At 68.1% G+C, this 17,846-nt stretch overlaps 3 protein-coding genes across 11 annotated transcripts in view; 2 read left to right on the plus strand and 1 right to left on the minus strand.

Moving 5' to 3' along the window:
* Positions 1-2,396, plus strand: part of STK11 (serine/threonine kinase 11) — a 19,447-nt gene extending 17,051 nt beyond the window's left edge. The window contains exons 9-10 of one of the 2 annotated variants that reach the window (XM_059159209.1): positions 377-590; positions 1,355-2,396. In XM_059159209.1, the coding sequence (XP_059015192.1) occupies positions 377-590; positions 1,355-2,375 (1,235 nt within the window). In that variant the 3' untranslated portion in view covers positions 2,376-2,396. Of the gene's footprint in view, positions 1-371; positions 591-1,354 lie in introns of both variants that reach the window. The other variant, XM_059159210.1, reaches the window with a different exon arrangement.
* CBARP (CACN subunit beta associated regulatory protein) lies at positions 2,229-12,066 on the minus strand. 8 transcript variants are annotated; one of them, XM_059159201.1, is made up of 9 exons: positions 10,802-12,066; positions 8,699-9,039; positions 8,386-8,450; positions 7,908-8,052; positions 7,476-7,647; positions 7,090-7,278; positions 6,431-6,656; positions 5,103-5,286; positions 2,229-4,221 (listed from the first exon to the last, which is right to left on the minus strand). In XM_059159201.1, exons 2-9 carry the CDS (start codon positions 9,016-9,018, stop codon positions 3,123-3,125), a joined length of 2,400 nt encoding a protein of 799 aa, XP_059015184.1. In that variant the 5' UTR covers positions 9,019-9,039; positions 10,802-12,066; the 3' UTR covers positions 2,229-3,122. The 8 variants fall into 8 exon arrangements, with proteins under 8 accessions (XP_059015184.1, XP_059015189.1, XP_059015186.1 ...); XM_059159206.1 differs by lacking the exon at positions 10,802-12,066 and having other exon boundaries at positions 7,141-7,278; positions 8,699-8,838; positions 8,926-9,264; XM_059159203.1 differs by lacking the exon at positions 10,802-12,066 and having other exon boundaries at positions 8,699-8,838; positions 8,926-9,264.
* A 1,439-nt stretch (positions 12,067-13,505) lies between these two features.
* Positions 13,506-15,752, plus strand: ATP5F1D (ATP synthase F1 subunit delta). Its single transcript, XM_059159222.1, has 4 exons — positions 13,506-13,709; positions 14,322-14,475; positions 14,963-15,051; positions 15,196-15,752. Exons 1-4 carry the CDS (start codon positions 13,569-13,571, stop codon positions 15,316-15,318), a joined length of 507 nt encoding a protein of 168 aa, XP_059015205.1. The 5' UTR covers positions 13,506-13,568; the 3' UTR covers positions 15,319-15,752.
* The last annotated feature ends 2,094 nt before the right edge of the window (positions 15,753-17,846 follow it).

Genomic DNA, 17,846 nt, shown 5'->3' on the forward strand with positions numbered 1-17,846 from the left:
CCTGGCCTCCACACAGGTGAGCGGGCCCGGCATAGGGCCCTGTGCCCCGGGACCCTGGTCCTCCACCATGTGCTGGGGTGGAGGGTGAGCGGGGCCAGGCCCTCCTGAGTGCAGAAACCCAGTTCGCACAGGGGCAGGCAGGTGAGCGAGGGCTGGGCACCCCCCTTGGCTGGCCGACTCTGAGGGCATTTATTTTTCTAGCTGGATGAGATGATCCGCAGGCGGGACCTGGGTGGGCAGGGGGGCAGGTGGTAGAGGAGCCTGGGCTGGCTGGCTGGAGAGGACCTAGGCCTGGGGATTGGGGCAGGGCGGGGGGCACAGGTTGTCCGCCTCAGGCTCCCATCAGCCCACACTCGCCCTCTCCCTCCTAGGACAGGTCCCAGAGGAGGAGTCTGGGCAGAACGGGCAGAGCCGGGGCCTACCCAAAGTGCTGTGCGCCAACGGCACCGAGTCGGCGCCGCTGAGCACCAGATCCAGGGCAGAGCGCCGGGCCAGCGCTGCCTCCAACCCCACCCGCAAGGCCTGCTCCGCCAGCAGCAAGATCCGCCGGCTGTCGGCCTGCAAGCAGCAGTGAGGGCGGCCACCCGCAGGTGGGCCACTGCAGGGGCCTGTGGGGGGAGGGCGGGGACCGTGCTCAGGCACGACTGCTCGTGGCCCGACACCGCTGCAGCCGCTGCCTGCTGGGGCCGCCAGGTCTGCCGTCCCTGTTCTGTCAGTCCGCGCCACGGCCAGCTGGACCCTGGCCAGGCAGCTGGAGCTGGGGCAGCCGCTCCCGCGTGCAGGAGGGGGTCCCTCCGGCTGGCCGCCTGTCCTGCCAGCTCCGGGCGATGCTGGACTCCACCCTGCGGCATAGGGGGCGCTGTGGGTGGGTGTGTGGGAGGGAGGTGGGGATGGCTTCGGTTTGGCCCAGGCTCTGATCCTGGTGGCTGCCCCGCCACCCTCCGCTTCCCGTTCCTGCCTCTGCCTGCCCCAGTCCGAGAAGGTGTGTGTGGTGGGAAATCGTGCCCCAGGGGAGCGGGAGATGCTGCTCAGGTTGCAGGCGGGGTGCGCTCTCCGGGGGAGCTGCTCGCCGCCCCAGTGGCCCTGTGGTGCTTACCTGCCCGCATCAGAACCAGCTCAGAGGGCTGGGAACCCGGCTTCCTCTGTGGAGGCTGGTGCGTAACTCCACTGGGCAGCGCGTGAACGTCCGGGTGACCCCTGGAGTCAGCACTGCCTTTCCTGGTCTCTCTGGATGTCTGACAGCCCTATATGAGCAGGCCTCAGTTTCCCCGCCCTAATATCGGGGTGGGGCCTGCCCCCTGGGACGCAGAGCCTGTTTGCCGGCCCAGGAGTGACCCGTGTGTTCCGTCTGCAGCCCGTCTCATGGAGCCCCAGCCAGGTGCCGCGGCCCAGGTCCTCAGTCTTCCCGCCGACTGCTGGCCCACGCCTGCTGCCCAGGAAGGCCACCGCCTCCTTGCCGACTGCCCCTTGGGAAGCCACGGGCCTTGGAGGGCTGTGGCTGGGGGACTGCAGGGTCTGGGGTCTGGCCTTTCCCTCACGGCCAGCAGACACGACCTCTTGATGACTTTGCAGCCATGTGCTGGGCCCCTTCCCCTGGCCCGAGGAGGAGGACGCGTGGTGGCCCGCGGCCAGGCGGGAAGCCCTTGCCGTGCACTTTATGTTCAGACCTGCTGGCTCTCGCCCCGCCCGGACTTCCTTTCACTCTGCTCCATGCTGGCGCCTCCCGCAGCTGGTGGTGTGCTCAGACCACGGCCGCGGGAGGAACAGGCTTGCCCGCCGAGATGCATGCCCCGAGCCCGAGGGAGCTGGGCCGCGGCCCTGTTGTTGTTTGGTTGGTTCTTTTTCCTTTTTTCTTTTTTTTTAAGAAAAAAATAAAGCCGGTGGATTTGAGCTGTGGTTGTGAAGGGTGTGTGGGAATTGTTGGGCAGCACCGCTGTCCTGCAGGCAATGGGTCTGAGTCCGAGCCCTCTCAGTGGACCTCCCAGCCCAGCAGGCCGGCAAGTGGTGGGACCTGGGTCCTCCTTGGGGGTCAGCCTTCAACCGTGCTGGACATCAGTCCTGTCTGTGGTGACCGGTCTCCCCAAAGCTCAGCAGGATCCTCAATGCAGCCCCAGGGCCCGCCAGTGCCCAGTGGGGCAGCGGGAGAACTCCCTGATCGCCGGACCCGGCCCGGTTTCCGAGGGCTCTGTGCTCCTGGGTCCCCAGAGAAAACGCGGACTAAGCGAGCGTGTGCGGTAAATGTTTATAATCAACCAGAAAACAAACACGAGAAACACCATCACGGGATGGAGCACAGCCGGCAGGAAGCTCCGAGGGACGGGACGGGGGGTGGCGGGGGGGCCGCAGGCGCGGGCGGCCCCATCTTTTGGCAATAAATAAAGCTCGGGAAACTTGAATCCTTGGTCGTTTGGGTTTCGTGTGTCTCCAAACGGGAGTCGTGGCAGCTCTTTGGACGGTGCGGCGGTGGGGCGGCGGGCGGCCCGCTCACATGCTTGGGGCGGGCGCGGGGACGAGGGGGCGGCGGGCGGGCCGGGGCTTATTGCTCAGGGGGCGCCGGGGGTCGCGAGCACAGGCCGCGGTGAGGTAAACAGCTTCGGGGCCCGGGCGGCTGCGGCCTCCACCCACCCGGCCAGCCCAGGGCCAGCGCGCCCGGCTCCCGCGCCGCCACGGAGCGGTCCCAGCTCGCCGCATGGGCTCCGGGGCAGACTCCCGCGCGTGCGGCCCGGCCCGGCCCGGCCCCCTCGAGGCTCCGTGGGCCCCTCTCGGGGAGCCCCGCGCATGCGCCTCACTCGGCTCCTCCGCCCGGACCCTCCCGGGTGCGGTACCGGCGCGCGCCTCCCGGCGTTCGGTGTGCAAGACGGCCCCGCGCCGCGGCTGCCGTCGAGGCCAAAGGTCGATGGAGAAGCGGCCCCGCTCCCTCCGGTCCAGGCCCGCACGCTGAGGAGCCGCGGAGGGCCCCGGCTCCGTGCCCGGGGGTGGGCTGTGCGCGTGCGCACCGGAGGCCGCTCGAGGGTGACCCGAGGGCGAGAGCGCGCGCACCGGGGGGCGGCTGGAGGCGCGTCCCGCGGCGCGGGCCCCGAGCGGCGCCGAGAAGCTGACGAGGCGGGTGCGGGGCGCGGGGCTTAGGCCGGGCTGTGGTCGGGAGACGTCGGCGCGGCGGCGGCCAGCGCGGGAGCCGCGGCGATGGGCTGGGCGAGGCGCGGCGGGAACAGTCTGTCGTCGAGGCCGGCCGCCAGCTTGTCCAGCAGCGTCCCCGGGGGCTCGACGCACAGGCCCGAGCCGGGGCAGCCGCCGCCGCCGCCGCCGCCGCCGCCACCGCCGCCGGGCTCCTCCTCGATGACCGGGATGGCGGGCGCCGCAGGGTCCTCGCCCGCGCGGCCCTCGGACGGGCAGTCGACGCTGTCGCCGCGGCGCAGAGGCGCGCGTGGGGGCCGGGGGTCGGGGCGGAACGGGGGCGCGGACGGGGCGGGCGGGGCGGCGCGCGCGCCGGGGTCGCTGTGCTGCCGGCCGCGCTGCTGCCACTGCTTGCGCGCGTGCGGGTGCGGGTGCGCGCGCGCGCGGTGGCGGGCGGCGCAGGGCAGCGCGTCGTCGAAGTGCGGGTCGTGGCGCAGGAATTCGTGGAAGAGCGCGTCTGTCTTCTCGTCGATGCTGTAGTCGCGGCGCGGGGCGCGGCGGGGCCAGGCGCGGGGGCTGCGGGGCCGGGCGGGCGCCTCCGTGGGCGCCAGCGCCCCCTCGAAGCTGCTGCCCACAGTGGCCGTGCGGCCGGCGCTGGTGAAGGAGGAGCGCTTCTCGGACGCGCTGGGCAGCCCGTCGTCGCCCGCGCCGCGGCCCTCGATGCTGGCGTAGCCGCTGTCCATCTGAAGCAGCTTCCGCGGACCTCCCGCCTCGCCGTCCGTGGACCGCGGTGTGGGCGGCGGCGAGGGCGGCGGGAAGGCGGGCGCGGTGGTCCCAGAGCCCGAGCCCGAGCTGTCGCCGCTGCGCACCGAGTCGCGGTCGTTGCCACTGCTGCTGTGGTCCGAGGTGGCCGCGGCGTGCAGCTCGAGGGAGGCGCGCAGGCTCCAGATATCCCGGTAGCTGGTCTGCGCCTGCTCCGGCCCCGAGTCCCGCTCGCCATCGGACTCCTGCTGCTGCAGCTGCTCGGGCCCCACGCCGCCGCTAGACTCTGGGGGAGACTCGGGGCTCGCTCCTCCCGCGGCGCCCACCTCCTCGGCTGCCTCTAGCCTGCAAGCCAGGCCGCAGCGGTCAAGAAGGCTGTGCACGCCCCTGCATTTTCTCCCCAGCCCCCCTGACTCTGGGTCCGGAAGGGCGGGCATGGGTGGGGACCCCCTAGGCTTGGCCAGGCTCTGCGGAAAATGAATTTATTTTTAGAAAAATGTTGCCAGTCCCTGTTGCAGGGTATATTTTCTGGGTAGATCTGAGTCTTCCTGGGACCTGCTTTTCAACCAGGTCACTTTTTACAGTGTCTCAGCCAAGCACCTGCTTGTAGCACAGGTGGCCAGCTCTCACCTGGAGAGAGGGACATTGTCCTGTGGGGCTGCTTTCTTCCTAACATCTCAGTGTGGAAGGGACTGGCTGGACATGGACTGGATCAGGGTAGCCCCACTCAGCCTCTAGTCCTGGACCTCACCACCCCACTGCTCCCATCCACGGGGGCAGTAGTGGGGTGCTGCTGGCAGAAGGGGTCACAGTTTCTGAGAAAGGGCCATGCAGCTGTCAGGAACACAGGCAGGTGGGAAGGAGCACCAGGCCACAGCAGAGCCCGTCAGGCCGTGGACCCCACCGGGAAGCGGGAACATCCAAGCAGGCACATGCCCCCTCACAGCCCTGACTGGGCAGGCATCCTGTCTTGGGGACCCTGGGGCCATCGTCCAGGGCCCCACCTGCCCTTCTGCCCTTACCCTGTCTCCCCCTGTTTCCCCCTTGGGATGCATGCTGGAGAGGTGGCCCCGGTGCGGCAGCCTCCAGGAGGGCTGGTGGAACCGGAAGCCTGGAACCCCGTGTCTGCAGGGTGAGGAGAGCCCTCCCCAGGGCAAGGGGGAGGGTACTGCAGGGGGCGGGGGCCCACAGGTCCACCCCTAGCACTTCTATCTACTGAAAAATACCTGCCGAGGGTGGGGGACGGGCTGGTGGGGCTGGCCAGAAAGGGGCGGGGGGGCGGGAAGGCCACAGCGGCGCCTGCGCTGGCAATGTACTGGATGAAATCCCCGTGGGGGGCGTCCCCCTCCTCCTGCTCTGTGCTCTCGCTGGCTGCCCGCTGCCGTTGGAACTGGTGCCGCTTGGGGGAGCCTGTACAGAGGAAGGCGCGTCAGCCCCGGGCCAGGGGAGGGTTCCCCCGCTCTGCGGCTGTGGGGGGGGACCAAGGCACAAACAGGTGTGAGTCGGGTTGTCCAGGAGGTAACAGTACCCCAGAGCAGCTCTGGCCAAAAACATACGGCCCGAGCCAAGACCCGCGCTGGCCCCCCAGAAGCAAAGTGCAGAACGGAGTGTGTGGGAGAGTGACGTGACGGACAGGCTGGCAGGGGGCCGGGGTGGGGGGGGCCCTTCTCTTGCAGCTCTGCCTCTGCCCATGGGCCCCCTGCAGGGCCTGGGAGAAGCTTGGGTGGGAAAGCCGCAGGTGTGCGGAGGCCAGTCAGCCAGCAGACAGGTTCTGGGCACCTGCGCACCTACGTTCCACTCTAATCGTCCTCAGGAATCAGGGCCTCCGTCTCTGCTCCCAAAGGCAGTGGAGTGGGCCATCCCCTCCCTGTGCTAGCTGGACCAGCCCTCAACACGGGGGCTTGTGCCGTCTCCTCACCTGTCCTGGCACTGGGGCCCACCCCCACAGGCAGCAGGCAGTCCCGCAGCCTGTCCTGTCCTGGCTGAGTCCCCCGGGCAGGGGTCCGTAGAGACATCGGTGCCCTCCTCCCCAACCCCAGACACATGCTCCTGCTTTGGTCTGGGGATGAGGAAGCCCTGTGTCCTGGGCTCTCCATGATCTGGGCTCTGCGGGATTGAAGGGCTGGTCTCGGTAGTTCAGGCCTGGGGATGCTCAGGCCCAGGGGCCAAACGGGCCCGCAAGCTTTGTTGTAAATAAAGTTTTATTGGCGCGTATCTACACTCATTTACAAAAGTCTGCAGCTCTTTCCACACTGCCAGACCAGACAGGCTTACGACAGATCCAAAACCACTGTTGTCTCGTGCCTTACAGAAGGTCACCGATCTGCCAACCCATTGCTTCACTGGGGCCCAGTGTGCGACCCAACCAGCTGGGAACCCTTGGGCAAGATGCCTGCGGGCAGACAGGTGCCGCTGGCCAGCATGGGGCACGTGCCTGGGCTCCGAGAGCACTGGCCCCTCCCTGGGTGTGAAACCTCCTACTTGAAGGCTGCCTGGGGCAGCAGTGGGAGCTGTACCCCCTGGGCCCCAGTTTCTGCCAAGGGCCCCAGCTCACCTCTAGTGTCCAGACTGGATGCCCGTTGGCTGGGGTCCAGCTTCCATTTCTTGACCTTGAAGTAGGGGCTGGCCCCGTCCAGGCTGGCGTGGCGCCGCAGCCGGGTGAAGAACTGCAGGACGGGTCCGGCCCCAGAGCCAGGGCCTGCCTCCCCACGCCCGGCCTCCCTGTGCCCCGTCGCGGGCCCTGGGCCAGCAGGCTTGCTGCTCCTGGTGCCTGGATCCAACTGGAAGAAAAGAGGAACACAGTCAGGCAGGGCCCTCCCCTTGCTGCCCTGCACACTGGCTCCAGCCTGGGCCCAGCTCTGCACTCTAGTGGGCAGCTCTAGCACACAGGGCCACCGCGCCCCACCCAGAACGCAGAGGAGCAGCAAAGGGCGCTCGGTGGCCGGCTGGAAGCTACGCTGAGCTCAGGGGTTCAGCCGGGCGCCTGCCAGATCTGGTCCTCCCAGCCCCAGACAGGTGTCCCCAAGGGTGAGCGTCGGAGAGCACTCGCACCCTGGCTCGGGCTGGGTCCTGACCTGCACCTTACAGCCGCTGGGACACTCTGTGCGTGTGAGGGGTGGCTGTGTGGTCTACGTGCCGCCTACCCCTCTTCCTCTCATGCAGGGGGTCAGGCAGGAGCAAGGGGAGTGAGGGTTGGGGAGGCCATGGGCTGACCTCTGTCCTGGAGTGGGGCAGGGAGGGGAGGGGCCGCTCGGGGGCCCTCACCCAGGTGCCTTCCCCGGAGTCGCTGGATGCCAAGGGGCTGATCTCGAAGTCAGCAGGGCCCACGGCTGAGTTGTAGGGGTCACCTGGCAGGGCGGAGCTGGGGCCCACGGAGCGGCCGGTGAGGGCCTTCCCCGGGGGCTAGGGGAGGAAGCAGTAACAGGTCAAAGAGCATGGGTGGGTGAGGGGGACTGCTGGACCCACAGCCCACTGTGCACCCCAGCCAGGCCCCCCTCCCTGTCCTAAGATGAGGGGCCCAGCCCAGAGAGAAAGGGACCGCCAGCAGGGGCGCTGTCCTGTCCACTGAGCCCCAAGCCAGCTGCCACCCCTACACTCACCTGGAAGATGGCGAGGTTGGCCTTGGGGGCCGCGGCAGCGTGGGGAGGGGTGGCTGCGCCAGTTTCGCCCAGGTCGCACTCGTGGATTGTGACGATCTTGAGGGGCGGCAGGTGCAGGTGGGTGAGGCGCGCATTCTTCAGGTGGTGGAAGTCCCCCTCCGTCAGGGTGTACCTGCGCCCAGCGCGGCTGCCTGTCACCGTGCCAGCCAGCAACCCACCCCCCCCCCCGGCCCCCACGCTCGGCCCTCCATTGGACAGCCTGAACCCCCAACCCCACACCTGCTGTCCCTGGTTCCACGGCCCACCCCGTCAATTGTGGGGGACAGCAAGGCCTGCACCCGGCACCCACCGCTCAGGGAGCGCAGTCACAGGGCATCAGGCTCCGGGACATCCCTTAGGGACCGGGTCCCTTCCTGCCGCGCCGCCCCTTACCTGCGGCCCTTGTCCTGCGACTTCCGGCTCTGCTCGAACAGGGCAGCCTCGTTGAAGGACACCCGGCGGCCGGTGGAGCTGGTGGACAGGAAGCGCTCCGTCTCCGCGTCCTGGCCCTCAGGGTCCTCCCCCCTGAAGTCGGGGTCTGCGAGGAGAGCCGAGAGGGTGGGCCCGGGGCGGGCCGCGCCTGGCGCTGGGCGGGCGGCCGGCCGGGGCGGGGCGGGGCGGGGCGGGGCGAGGGGCGGGGCCCGGCGGGGGCGGGGCGGGCACGCACACATCCGCTCACACACTCACTCGCTCAGCACGCGCCTGCGAGCACCTACGCGCGGGCTCTAAGGAAACAGAGATGAGTCGGAATCGAGCTGCGCCCAGTCTGGTGGGGGAGACAGACAGACACAGCCGGTCAGGCGGCCCGAGGGGGCGGGCGGGCGGGAGGGCGGGCAGGTGGGCAGGGGGCGGGCCTGGCGGGGCGCCGCACCTTGGGCCGGGCGAGCGCCATTGTCCAGGTAGGTGGTGGCGGTCTTTTCCGCTTCCTCCGTCGCTCTGGGGAGGGACCGCGGGACGGCAAGGTGGGTCGGAGGGCCCGCCTGCCGGGACCCGGGCTCCCGGGGCCAGGCCCCGGTGCAGACACACCGTGCTCCCCAGGCACTCAGAAGCAGGCCCCCAACACCACATGGGCTGACATTCACGCCTGCCGTCGGCACGCACGCGCGTGTGCGCGCTCGCACGGTCCCCCAGCTCCAGGCCCGCCGGGGCCCCGGGGAGGCCGCTGGGGTGGGTGGGCTGCGCACCTGTTGAAGCGCGGGTGGGCCTCCCAGCAGCGCCTGCACACGAGCAGCACGCCGGACAGCACCACTAGCGTGCCACCAACGAAGAGCGACATGACCACCACCAGCAGCACGTAGTTATCCAGGATGGGGTCAGGCTCCGCCTGTGGGCCAGCAGGGGTCAGGACCGCTGGGCGTGGCCTCTGGGGGCCCGCCCGGCCCAGCCACCCCACTCCAAACCCCTCACTCACGGTGGGAGTGCCGGTGGCGTTGTCCCACCTCGAGGTCAGGGCGACAGTGGCAGCGGTGCCGGCGGCCGTGGCCATGGTGGGCGTGGGCTGCATTTTGAAGCTAGGAGGAGGGGCCTGGTGGGGGGCAGGGCCTGCTCAGACCAGCTCCTCTGTCCCCTCCCTCTCCTAGCTCCCTGGGAGTGGGAGTAGGAGTCCACACCGGGCAGTGACTCACGGGGAGGTGGAGGAGAGCCCCGAGGCAGCCCCCACCCCGCTTAGATCAACGCGGGGACCTCCGCTTCCCCATGTTTCAAACGGGGGAGGTGTATGCTATCCACCACCTCCCCAGCCGGTGGGGCCGGCCCAGCAAGGCAGCAGCTGGCCGGGAACCCTGCCCAGAAAGGGGGAAGCAGCCCTGGGAGGAACGGGGACACTGAGGCTGTCCGCTCACTACCGGGAGCCCCCAGGGGCCCTGCCAGCCGCATCGGGGGAGAGGAGGGGCCTGCCGCAGTCCCGGAGACTGGTTCTACAGGGAGTGGTGCCAGGATTGTGGACCGCGGTGCAGGGACTGAGCTCAGTGCCCACAAGTCGCAACTCCGGGAGGTAGCTGTCCCCCTCCACCCAGTGCTAGCAGGAGCGAAAAGGCCAAAGAAGGCGCATCTGTTCCCAGCCCTGAAGAATCCGGTTCCCATGGCGACCGAGCGAGCAGGCCGAGCGGGGAGGGGGGTGTTGCCAGGGCGCACTGGGGGAGAGGAGGGGGTGCGGGGGAGGGAGGCCTCCTGCAGGGCGGCTTGAGCCGGTCCTGGGTGGCAAGATGGCTGCTGCAGCCGCCTCCCCGCCAGTGCCCAGCGCGGGGCCCTGCGCCTCCACGAGCAGCTCCCCTGGCCAAGCACGCCAGCCTCCACTTTTGCTTCGGGCTCGGGGTAAACTGAGGCCGGGGAGGGGAGCTCAGCCCTCGGGAAAGGGGCTGCCTGGAGAGCGCACCTGCCCGCCCTCCCCTACGCCAGCTCCTCCCGGTGGGAAGGACCGGGGACTGCACTCTGGAATCTCGGGGAGCAGAGTCTGGGCCGGGATGCCCCGCAGCCCTGAGTAGGCAAGGCGCGCGTTCGGCCTTTCCCCAGAGGAGAGGGGGAGCCTGTGCCCGCTCCCGCGTCCCCGGCCCCTGCGGGTTGTAACCCCACTGGACAGCGGGGGGAATCAGGCCCCGAGAATGGGGGCGGGGGGGCCCTGGCGAAAGCCAGGTGTTCTCAGCGCTCGGTCCGAGAACGACCGAGGCTGCGGGTATCCTCAAGGGGACGGGGCGCGCAAAATGTAGGTCGGGAAATGAGTCCCGGCTGGGGGAGGGGGCAGAAGCGCCGGGGCCGTGACAGGAGGCCAGAAAAGATGGCAGGAAGCCGAGGGGAGAGAGAGGTGGACTCCGAGGGGTAGGCGGGGACCAGACCCGAGGGCGGACGTTCCCCACGGGCCCGCCCCTGAGGTCCCGCGGGTCCTTCCCGAGCTCGCTCGCCACCGCGCCCATCCCTGCGCCCCCATCCAGCCCCGGGGACGGGATGGCGAGCCCTCACGGAGAGGCAGAGAGCCGGGCTCCGGGCGCATCGCCGCTTCGGGCTAATCCAGGAGACGGAGACGCCATCGCGCTCGCTGCATCTCAGGGGAAACTGAGGCCGGGCAAGGGCGTGGGCGGGGGTGGGGGAGTCCCTCTCCAGGCCGCTAACGGGGGATGCAGGGCCCCGCGGACTGGCCCGCACGCCCGCCCCGGCTCCCCCCACTCCCTCCCTCCGGCCTCGCCGCGTCGCGGAAAGGGCGGGTGGTCGGGAGCCGGCGGCGATCCCACGGGCCCCGCGGCCTCGGCCTGCCCCCGCCCGCCTTGGCGTATCCCCGGGCCCGCCGCGCCTACCTCAGCGCCGGGGCGCGCGGCCCATGGGGGGCGGGCGGGCGGGCGGCTGCGCGGCGTTCCCGGCGGGCTCCGGTGCCCGGTGGCCGCGGAGCAGGCGGAGAATTTATGAATGGGGAGCGCGGCGCGCGGGGGAGGCAGGCGCAAGAGGAGGGACGGCACACGTGACCGCGTTGGCGGCGAGCCCGCTCCGACCCGCTGGGTGCCACCCGGTCCCGGGCCGACCGCCCCCGCCGCGCTCGCCGCCGCGTCTGGCTCACGGCGCGCGGGCCACCGCCTCCCCTTCCCTTCCGGCGGGAGTGGGAGGCGGAGCCTGCGCTCCCGGACGCCCCCTCCCCACGCCGAGCGGCTCTCCCGGCGGTGGCTGAGTCCCCACGCCCTCCCCTGAGACACAGCCACTGACCCTTCCCAGGGTCCGCTGGGACGGGGAACGAGGGGGAGGAGTCCCGTCCATTGGTTTCCCCTCCTTCGCCTCCCCCAACCTGGGAGCCCCCAGGATGCACAGTCTGGGGGGTGGGGTTGGATATATGCCCCCCCCCTTCTCTTCCTTAATATGTGGCACTGCCAGGTTCACCAGGCCCTGGGTCTTGTTGGAACAAACAGCGAGCAACGATAATAGAATATGACCTGTGCTGAGTGCCACCATGGCCTGCCCAGCCCCGGGTGACATCAGAACTACTCCAGCAGAGACTCCATGCTGGTGACCCACAAAGATGCCTCCATTCTCCATCTCAGAGAATCGTGACTTGTCCTTCTAGATGTCCTTCTAGGACACCAACCTGCAGCAGGGTGGTCTGGGTCCTAGCCCAAACCCCCTGGCCCTATGTTCAACACAGTGTCACCCCTTTCCCCTCCAGTGAAAACTGACACTACCACTTCAACCTCAGAGCCTTTACACTGGCAGGTGCAGGGCCTCAAAGGCTCTTTCTTTCCCACTCAGCTTCAAGAGTCATTCCCTGGCTTCCTTCAACTCTTTCCTAAATGGCCAACTCTCAGTGCATGTCCTCTTGGCTACCCTTGGTAATAGCAGCTCCCACCCTGCCCCTTTCTGTGGCCCTGCATGTCGCCTGTTATTTGCTGCAGTGTGTCGTGTCCTCCTCACCCATTCTGTCACTGCAGGGTGAGTTCCAAGTCAGGAGCTGGGTCCCTAAGCATAGCACCAGCCGGCATGTCAAAGACAAGAATCTGCCAGTCGAGTGAACACCCAGGCAAGAGCTGGCTCAAGTGAGCAGGAGCTGGATGTGCAAAGGACCTGGGGTAAGAAAGTAGGTTTGGAAATCAAAGTGTTGTGTTGGAGGGAACAAGGGAAGCCGTTTTGTGGTTCTCAGCAAGAGAATGACATGGTGCCGCTGGCTGTGTGTGAACTCACCTGCTCCTAGGACAGGGGAGGAGGCTGGGGCTGTGCAAAACAGTGAGAGTGGCCACTGAGTGGACAGGCCATGCCCACGGGCATCCACTGGAGAGCTCCAGGGTCACCCTAGGTTTGGGGCCTGAGTAACAGGTGCTGCCTTTACGCATTGGCCCCCCTGGAGTAAGAATGGGAGAGAACTTGCCCAGTGGATGGGTTTGAGTAGCGGACTGACGAGGTAGATTAGGCTCGCCTCCATGTGGGGCCCGGGGCTCTAGGAAAGGTTGGGACTGCACACGGGACGCACCCCTAGAAGTGCGAACAGGCTTCCCTCTGCGCGCACACACCCTGGGCCGGGATGCCCAGAGGCGGCGGGGGTCTGGGCACTAGGTCTGCATCCTTCCCCTGTGTTGGCCACAGGCGCCCCAGATGCTGGAAGGCAGGCAGCTAGGATGCAGGCAGCCTCTGGGGTTGGGGAGCCACGGGGGCAGCCCCGCGTCGCAACGCATGTGCCCAGCCCCGGGCCCAGGAGTGACACCCCCTCCCCTGTGGCTGCACCCCTCGGCCCCTCAGCCGAGGCCCTCCCCGGTGCGGGCCCCGACCCCGTCCAACCCACACTCCGCTTTTTGCCGGAGACCAAGATGTGAGCCTGGAGGCCTGGCCCGGGGCGCCACCTGCGTGAGCGCGGGGGCGGAGTGGTGACGTCAACGCCGCGAGCGAGGCTGCGCGAGCCGAGGTGACGTCAGCGCAGCCCCGGGCCGCCCGCGCACGCGTCCGTGCGTCAGCGGCGCGCGGGGGTGGAGACCGGACGAGGCCGCGGCGCGTGCATCTCCGGTCGCCGAGTGCCCTCTGCCGGCCGCGTCGAGTATTGCATCCGAGCGGCGCCCGGCGCTTGTCCGCGTAGATAGGCCCAGGATGCCCTTCCCAGCACGTCTGCGTCCGACAGTCGCAGCCCACCCCAGCCTGGCCCCCAGCGCTGCTTTTCTTTGCTCTTTTGAGTACTTCGTAGCTTCCAATGTGCCATACGGTTTGCGTATTCGTCACACTGATGTTTGTTAAAGTCCCCACCGCCCCAAACCAAAGCCGAAATCTTGGCATTCCTCTTGATGGCTCTTGCGCCTGGCATCCAAGGAGCGCCCCCAAAGTCTTGAATTCAAGTAATCCCTGCTCCGCGGAGGCTTTTGGCACATACCTCATCTTACCCCGCGGGGGGGGGGGCGTGTTTCGGGTACTGGAAGGAAACTACAAGCCCCAGCATGCCGCGCGCGGGGCGCAATGCATCATCCGTGTGCGCGGCTCGCTGGGAGTCGTAGTGCGCGCGTGCGCCTTTGCCGGGACTCCTCTTCCCAGAGGTCCCCGCGCGTCGTCCTCCTCGTCCTCCAGCTGCCCGCGTTCGGCTGGAGTCCCCCGGCCGCCGTCGCCATGCTGCCCGCCGCGCTGCTCCGCCGTCCGGGCCTGCGTTCGCTCGCACGCCAGGCCCGCGCCTACGCCGAGGCCGCCGCTGCTCCGGCCCCGGCTGCGGGCCCGGGACAGATGTCCTTCACCTTCGCCTCGCCGACGCAGGTTCGGAGGCCGGTGTGGCTCGGGACCCCGCTTGGCCGCCGTCTCCGGTCCGGACCCTAGTGGTCCGCTGTCGGAGACCCCCGCCATTGTCCCGCTCCCTGCGTCCCTCCCCGGCGTCGTCCAGAATCCGGGCTCCGCAGCCTCCGGCTGTCCGAGGCCCCCAACCCCTCTGGGATCCCGGACCCGCGCCCCTTCCGTCTCATTTGGTCCGGCTTCCGAGCCCCCCACCTGGGGGGTCGCCCCCGCACTCCTGCCCGAGCCCTACGAGTGGAATCCGAGTCCTGTACAGTCCTCTGGAAGCCAACGTCCACGGACTCGACCTCCTCGCCCCTCCCGCCCGCTCCGCATGTCCCACAGCGTCGGACACTCGTTCTCCTGGGTGCCCGCCCGGCCGGTGCGCCCTATGTGCTCCTGCAGCGTTTGTGTGTGGACGGGCCCTGCGCTAGAGGCCGGCAGGGAGAGGCTGCGGGGGCCAAAACCCCTGTCTCGCGCGGCGGGGCGTCTCTGTGTCGCCGTCAGTGTTCCTTCCTGCCTTTGGCCTTGTCCTGCAGGGGAGCCGGTCCCATCGCCCAAGACTGGCCTGCAGTGACGCGCTCCGTGTCGTCTTTCCAGGTGTTTTTCAACGGGGCCAACGTCCGGCAGGTGGATGTCCCCACACAGACAGGAGCCTTTGGCATCCTTGCGGCCCATGTGCCCACCCTGCAGGTCCTGCGGCCGGGGCTGGTGGTTGTCCATGCTGAGGACGGCACCACCTCCAAATACTTTGGTGAGTCTGGTGGGAAGGGGCTGGCTAGGGGCCGCGTACTTCCTCAGGCCGGATCCGGTGTCTGGGCACCGGCTTGGGAAGAGAAAGGGCACAGAGCAGACTGGGGATTAAGAAGCTTGTAGGGGGGCGGGGCGGGGGACAGGGTCTCCCAGAGAAGGCAAGCCCGGTGCCAGAGGGGCCCCTTAGGAGGTGCAGGCCCCTGCATCCCAAGTCCTGCCTCCACTAGCACAGCTGCGAGGAGCAGCAGGGTTCGAACCCCGCTCCCGCCTCCGTCCTCATGCTGGCTTCGCCGATGGGCTTGTGGGTGTCCCCTACATCCAGCCCCCAGTGGGTGCCCCTGAGCCCCATGTGCGTGTGTCATTCTCTCCGGCTGCTTGTTTTCCGTGTTAGACTCTAGGGCTACAGCGTGGAGCCACTTTCCTGGTTTGGGGGCGATGGTGTCACCTACAAGGGGGTGTGGAGGTCTCACGTCTTCCTCTTCCTGTAGTGAGCAGCGGCTCAGTCACAGTGAACGCGGATTCCTCCGTGCAGCTGCTGGCCGAAGAGGCCGTGACGCTGGACATGCTCGACGTGGGGGTGAGTGTCCCGGGGAGATGGATGCACCGAGGAGGCGGGGCTGTGCTAGATACGGCTTCAGGGAAGGGAACTTGAGTTTGGTGGCGGGGCCGGCACCAGGCTGCCGTCGCCGCTTGGCTCTCACCCGTTCCCCACTTCCCGCAGGCAGCCAAGGTGAACTTGGAGAAGGCACAGTCGGAGCTGTCCGGGGCCACGGACGAGGCCTCCAGGGCTGAGATCCAGATCCGCGTCGAGGCCAACGAGGCCCTGGTGAAGGCTCTCGAGTAGGCAGTGCGTGGCCCGGGCCAGCAGGGAAGCCGAGGCCCAGAACTGGGCAGCGGGTGTCCCGGGCAGGCTGAGCTGGCTGGCGGGGTGGGTTGGGCAGGAAGGGCTGCGAGCCGCCCGCAGGGCTTCTCCTGTGGCTGCAGCGCTCTCGCCAGAGAAGGCCGCCAGGGGGCAGCACGGCTCTAGCGTCCCGCCCAGAGCCCACCTCCTGGCCAGGGCGGCCAGGCCTGGTGGTTGGGGTTGAGCCCAGAGACCTGCTCTGCTGTTTGAGGAGGGGCTGTGTCCCCCCCACACCTGCCAGGCTCCTTCCCCCAACCTCATGTGTCACCCACCATCCCCCTGAGCCTGTAGCCCCTGCCATGAAGACCCGCTCCCAGCCGCCTCCGAGGGATGGCCAGCCCCCAGCTCGAGCCCCCCATTAAAAGCCAGGGACCCGACTCGTGTACGCTGCTTCTGTGTGCTGCCTCGAGCTGTCTTCAGGACCTTCCCAGGCCTTTGTCCCAGCCGTGTGTGTCTCTGCACGCGGATCAGGCTTTAAACACCAGCCTCAGGCTCCAGGGCTTAGAAGCTGGGGCCAGAAGGTCCTCGGGGTCTGTAGTAAATTGGGGAGCGGGGTGTGCAGGGGGCGTGGCCTGTAAAACCAGGATAGGTGGTGGGCGGGGTGCCATCAGCCCAGGAGGGTGGGGATTGGCACAGGCTGCGGGCTGGGCGTGGGGAGACGGCAGGCAGGGGCGTGGCTGCTGCTCCAGGGCCAGGCCTGGGCTGCTGGACAGCCACCTGGGGCTCCGCCAAGTTTCAGGATGTGCCGTCTGCCCTGTGGGCTCCCTGGCCCGCCCCAGCCACGCTGGGAAGAGGCGGGTCCTGCCTGCTCCCACAGAGGCCCAGCCCTCTGCTAACCCGGCCTGTGGGTGGCCTGGCTGGCCGAGCGCCTCGTCCCTGGTGGTGTTGGCACCTCTGTGCCATCCAGGCCCCTGGGCTGGCCCCAGATGGGGTGGGGCTGCCAGGCGGGGGCAGCCCTGGCTCTGGGCAGCTTCTGTGCTGTTCCATTTCTTCTCTGTTGCAAGCACGGGGGTGGCCAAGAAGCTGGCTCCAGGTGGCCGTCAGGAGACTTTGGGGGAGGGGTCTCCTCACACCCCTGCCTGAGCCCTGGGCCTGAGCAGGACTGACAGGGGGTTCCAGGGTGGTGAGTGTGCAGGAGAGCCTGGGCCTTCCCATGTGTCACTGGCAGCCTGGAGGTGACAGGGAGGCCACCCCCAACCCCCAGGCATGTTGTCAGCACAGATGGACTGAGGATTTGTGTGTCATGGTCCCGTGCAAGTGACTGTGCCCTGGCTTCACCGGTGCTGTGTGGCGGGAGCCTTGCTTGTGGAAGCCTCGTCGTGAGCTCACAGCCATGGGGTCTTTCTCCCTGGGTCCCCCTACTCAGGTTGGTAGGCCGAGCAGCTGGCTCTCCCCAGACCAAAGAGTGTTGTGACAGCCATGGGCTCATAGGAGCAGGCCCACTCCTCCCTGTTCTGGGTTTTGGGGTTCATGGTCACGCTTTGGGAACTAGAACACCACGGACAGGTAAGGCAGCACTTTGAGCCAAGCTGCTGGACGGGCACCCACCCCAGCGGTCCTTCTAGTCATACCCCTGTTCCTGAGAGGGTTCTGCCTCTGGCCAGGGACAGCTCTGAACATAGTAAGATTCCTCAGCACACAGCAGGCTTCCTGAGGGAGATGGGAGCCTTGGGGTGTTAGGGATGCCCACACCGGAGCCTTGTCCTGGACTGGAGACACCCAGGGTGGAGTGGGTCATATGACCAGGAACCGGAGGTCACTACCCTTCCCTCGAGAGCAGGCTCACACAAGGGCTTGTCCTCCTTGGAGGAAGGGGGTCCCCTTGGACTGTGTGTGTGCCCACACCCAAGGGCTGACTAGAGCACGGGATGCTTTAAACGGGGAAAAAAAGGCAGGAAGTGGATTGACTTGGTGTGTTTGTTAAGTTGGACCTGTAGAGCCAGGCTGGGGCCATGGTCCCTTCCTGAAAGCACTGTCCCACTCCTAAATGTGCATGGACCCTCAGGGCCCCAGTTCTGGGAGGACCAGCTGCTCCCTGGTGACCTGAAGGGCAAGGTCTCACCCCCTCCGCAGATCACACAGCCCTGTCTGCTGTGGCCGTAAGTCCCGGACCCAGCACCAAATGCTTGGCTTCAGGGGCACACAGCTCCCTCTGCCACGCCCACGTTCCTCAGCAGCAGGGCCCTCAGCGGTGGCCCCATAGCCGCCTCTCCAGGCTGCAGCACTTCTCCATCCCAGCCCCCAGTGGCCCCCTCCCAAAGGGCTCCTGACTGGGGGACTGGGAGCCTCTGGGTGTGGAGGTGCTGGTGAGGGTGGGAGGGGCAGGTCGAAGGCTGCAGGAGCTTTGGGTGGGAGCAGGATGGAGACCTGGAAAGGAACACAGCCCTGGGAGGGGTGCCCAGGACTAGGGTGGGGTGGGGGTGGTCAGGACAGATACAGTGAGAAGCCAGATAAGTGGACAAGGGGCAGGG

This window comes from Mustela lutreola, chromosome 2 (genome assembly GCF_030435805.1).
Source record: "Mustela lutreola isolate mMusLut2 chromosome 2, mMusLut2.pri, whole genome shotgun sequence".
Classification (NCBI taxonomy): Eukaryota; Metazoa; Chordata; class Mammalia; order Carnivora; family Mustelidae; genus Mustela; species Mustela lutreola.

Coding starts and splice junctions, on each gene's coding strand:
- CBARP (XM_059159201.1), bottom strand. CDS start 9,018: ATGCAGCCCACGCCCACCATGGCCACGGCCGCCGGCACCGCTGCCACT. Junction 7,279..7,475: donor CCAACCTCGCCATCTTCCAG/GTGAGTGTAGGG, acceptor TTCCTCCCCTAG/CCCCCGGGGAAGGCCCTCAC. Junction 4,222..5,102: donor CCGTCCCCCACCCTCGGCAG/GTATTTTTCAGT, acceptor CCTGGCTTGCAG/GCTAGAGGCAGCCGAGGAGG.
- ATP5F1D (XM_059159222.1), top strand. CDS start 13,569: ATGCTGCCCGCCGCGCTGCTCCGCCGTCCGGGCCTGCGTTCGCTCGCA. Junction 13,710..14,321: donor CCTTCGCCTCGCCGACGCAG/GTTCGGAGGCCG, acceptor TCGTCTTTCCAG/GTGTTTTTCAACGGGGCCAA. Junction 15,052..15,195: donor TGGACATGCTCGACGTGGGG/GTGAGTGTCCCG, acceptor CACTTCCCGCAG/GCAGCCAAGGTGAACTTGGA.